General features: G+C 35.8%; 1 protein-coding gene across 3 annotated transcripts in view; it reads right to left on the bottom strand.

Annotated features, from left to right (window-relative positions):
* Positions 1–1,138: 1,138 nt before the first annotated feature.
* The window catches only part of LOC110062554 (uncharacterized), a 22,225-nt gene continuing 19,596 nt past the window's right edge, over positions 1,139–3,767 (bottom strand). For all 3 annotated transcript variants that reach the window (XM_089273720.1, XM_089273721.1, XM_089273722.1), the window contains 5 exons: positions 3,408–3,467; positions 3,213–3,272; positions 2,117–2,173; positions 1,947–2,003; positions 1,139–1,234 (listed from right to left, as the gene is read on the bottom strand). In XM_089273720.1, the coding sequence (XP_089129846.1) occupies positions 1,981–2,003; positions 2,117–2,173; positions 3,213–3,272; positions 3,408–3,467 (200 nt within the window). In that variant the 3' untranslated portion in view covers positions 1,139–1,234; positions 1,947–1,980. The remainder of the gene's footprint in view (positions 1,235–1,946; positions 2,004–2,116; positions 2,174–3,212; positions 3,273–3,407; positions 3,468–3,767) is intronic.

Below are 3,767 nucleotides of genomic sequence, written 5' to 3'. Positions count from 1 at the left end.
TTATTATAATGACTGAAAAAATTACTTAATTGTGATTGGCTGAGAGCAGGCCAATTTGTCATTAATTTTTAAACACAGTAGTGTAATTTTCTCAGTCATAGTAAGTGAGTAACCATATGAAAGCTCAGATGAGCAGTAATGGATTTTCACTACTAGCACTATATAAGAAAATTCTTTCAAATTCCATTGGCCTATTAAGATGCATTTTAAGAGATTTTTCAGATATCCCTCATAGTGTAGATCCTTAATTGCACTCGCATTCATATGATTACCTATACTGATTAAATAGTTAAGATCAAGAAAAATTATTATAATAAATATATTATTATAAACATTATGGCCTCCATTTGGTGAGAAAATGTGCTCGGATATTTGTCCACAGACATAATATATATGTGTTCTGAGAAGCGAACAGTTTGCCGAACGCATATAGCTCAAGGAAATCTCTGAGCTTCATTAGGAACAGATAATGTCCAAGTACAAATAACCGAGCATATTTTCATGCCGATTGGATTATTTGTGTGTGAAAAATTCCTGGGCCTGCGATTCTCAGGTTGGTAAAAGCTAGAGAAAAGTTAGAGAAAACTGTCTTGAAAACTTTAACGACTAGTCAAGAATATTAATGCAGTGCTTTGGCTACTCTAAGTTCACATGACATCTGACAATAAAAACTACATGCATTGCCTGCCAAAAGCAAGCAAAATCCAGGACATCAGAGGGTAACACGTATTGGTGCATTGTTTCCTGGGAATGTTCACTGACAACCTCATGAAATTTCTAATTATGTCTGTGTTGACTGCTTTATATAACAAATATCATAATGACTGGTCCCACGGCAAAAAATTGAGTTTGTCGTGAAACAAAAGTAACTGTTTCCCTCAGGACTAATCATCAAGACCAGTGTTAAATAATTTCAAAAGTGTCAGGCGTGATCTTCATGGTTGATTTAGAAGAGTGTAATTGATCAAGCTAGCTTCTACATGTATTTAATAAACTGCACCCATACTGCTGATGCAAAATAATGATGTTGGCCTTAAAAGTGCATTCTTGCTATAAAAGAGTCTCTACATTAGCTGTTTCTTCTGCCCTAATCCCGTAACTCCCATTACTGTTAAGTGCTTTTCTTTCTTTTGCTCTGTTTTTGTACAGGTAAGCAAACAGAGCTATGATCAGTACTAGTACCGCAGGATACTCACCACAGGACTGACGATCAAGCCCAATTCAAGTTTGCCAGCTGAAAGAACATATGATATAAAAACAAATCTTTGAGTTAATTAAATTCTACAAAATTGCAGTGTTTTGGAAAAGTATATAATTATATGCAAACCCTTTTCTGGAGGTTACCCTGATTCCAGAGATTTTCAATCCTCTATTTCTCTTGAACCCATGAGAAATTCTCCTTTTTTCATAGAAGGTTGAAGCATAAGGCAATATTTAAAATTTGCATGGAGAATGTACATGTACATAAAAATGTTCGGTGTGTAGCCAGGCATGTTAAAAATTGGTAAAAAAGGAAAGGAATTAAATGGTTGTCACTCATTTAGTTTTATCACACATCTATTACATATTCTAGCAGGACGCCGTTTAACATTTGCATTTTCCATCTTTTGCTGAAGAAGGCAACAGTAGTGGCCGAAACGTCCGATAACCATATTTTTAGCCAGTGACAACCATTTAATTCCTTTCCTTTTTTACCAATTTTTTTTGTACATGTACATGTAGCATTACATCAGTGGTCACTTACTGTAGGTGCTTTTTGTAATTAAGCTTAGCATCTCTTCAATTATGAGATAGATAACTAGGTGATGTAAGGTAGGTGTAAAGGTTAATGACTGCATAATAAAACGCAGCAAAGTTAAGTGTATTAGTTCAGTGACTTCATCTCAACAACCCTCCTAGTTAGAAGGTTTCTATTTAAATAACTATGCAAGTATTTATGAACTAACCATTAGGATCTGGCTTCAAACTTGGTGTCACAGTCTAATAATTTGTAGGTGTACCAGCTGAAATTGATATTTAAAGCAAAATAATGTAAGTGGTGACGACCTCATCCCTTAACAACTCTCTCTTACCTAAATGTCATAATGATGTCTATTTTTTTATTTTATGTACTAACCATCAGGATCTGGCTTCAAACTTGGTATACTCACAGTCAAATTTGTAGGTTTACCAACTGAAATTGATATTTAAAACAATATGAGTGGTGACGACCTCATCCCTAACTCTATCTTACCTAAATGTCATGATGTTTTCTATTATTAGCGGAGCTCTGATGGTTGGAAGGGCCGCATCCAAGTGAAGCGCCATAACTATGGGAACAGAACCTCATGCATGCATAGAAATAGAAAATCATGCAACTCTTTTTCCACGGTCAACAGGGCAAGCAGCATGGATGGTGGGGCACATGTGCCCTATGCTGATGAAAAACGATGACATTGCACAACATGGTGGCCATGCATGTACTCCTGCTAATAGGAGTCGGACCAAGGCATGCAGCCTTGGCTTGGGATCTAATTCAGCTGGACACAAAAATTTTGCTTTTATTTACTGCCGTTTACTTTCGGTTAGCATTTATATACTGTGTTTGCTTACGGTTAGCATTTATTTGCTGCTGTTTGTTTGCGGTTAGCATTTATTTACTGCTGTTTGCTTGCGGTTAGCATTTATTTGCTGCTGTTTGTTTGTTGTTAGCATTTATTTACTGCTGTCATTTTGTGGTTAGCATTTATTTACTGCTGTTTGCTTGCGGTTAGCATTTTATTCACTGCTGTTTGCTTGTGGTTAGCATTTATTTACTGCTGTTTGCTTGTAGTTAGCATTTTATTCACTGCTGTTTGCTTGCGGTTAGCATTAATTTGCTGCTGTTTGCTTGCGCTTAGCATTTAAGGGGTGAAGGGGAAGGCGACTAAATGTGTCCTAACATGAATTATATGCCCCTGGCTTTGATATTGGACATTCATGTTATGGTTAATTGACAATCTGTCAAAACAAGGTATCTGCTGACCAGTACCATGTGCGTGACCATATTGTGGGCACAGGTTTAAACCTCATGGACGTCCCATGATTTTTTTTTTAAGTTTACCGCTGACTAGGTACTGGTTTTTGATCGGATCGCAGGCTCAAGCCAGGTTAATTTATTTTCATCAGGTAACTCTGCTTTTAGGCTTGGCTAAATCTATATAGGTTACTGTTAACAGTATTTATATACTAACCATCAGGATATTGCTTCAAACTTGTAATTGGTGCCACAGTTGAATTTGTAGGTGTACCAACTGAAATTGATTTTAAATTAGCAATATTATGTAAGTGGTGACTACCTCATCCCCAAAACTCTCACTTACCTAAATGTCATTATAAATATGATATCAAAATATTATTAGTTACAGTGCCAGCTCTAATGAACTCACCATCAGGATCTGCCTTTAAACTTGATGTCACAGTCAAATTTGTAGGTGCTGACGTACCAGCTGAAATTGATATGGTGGGATGGAATCAACATTTATTTATTAAAGGGGTGGCAAAGTTCATATTTCACAACAACAACACAACAACAAAACTTTATTCCTTTTTCAGTACTTTACACGAATTTTAGGTGAATGAGTTGTGTTACATCTACACTTTATTATTAAAAATAATTAAGTTAGAAACTTAAATATAATGACAGATGAACCCCCAGGTAGCCTAGACTAATCTTAAGGCAGGCCACATGTATATTTATCTTATACCATTAATATACATTAAGCTTACTATCCCACTTTTAGAAAAAG

The sequence above is a fragment of the Orbicella faveolata genome, unplaced genomic scaffold, assembly GCF_042242905.1.
Source record: "Orbicella faveolata isolate gen_17 unplaced genomic scaffold, um_ofav_v1 contig_35, whole genome shotgun sequence".
Taxonomy (NCBI): domain Eukaryota; kingdom Metazoa; phylum Cnidaria; class Anthozoa; order Scleractinia; family Merulinidae; genus Orbicella; species Orbicella faveolata.
This window is presented reverse-complemented; position numbering and strand designations above follow the sequence as displayed.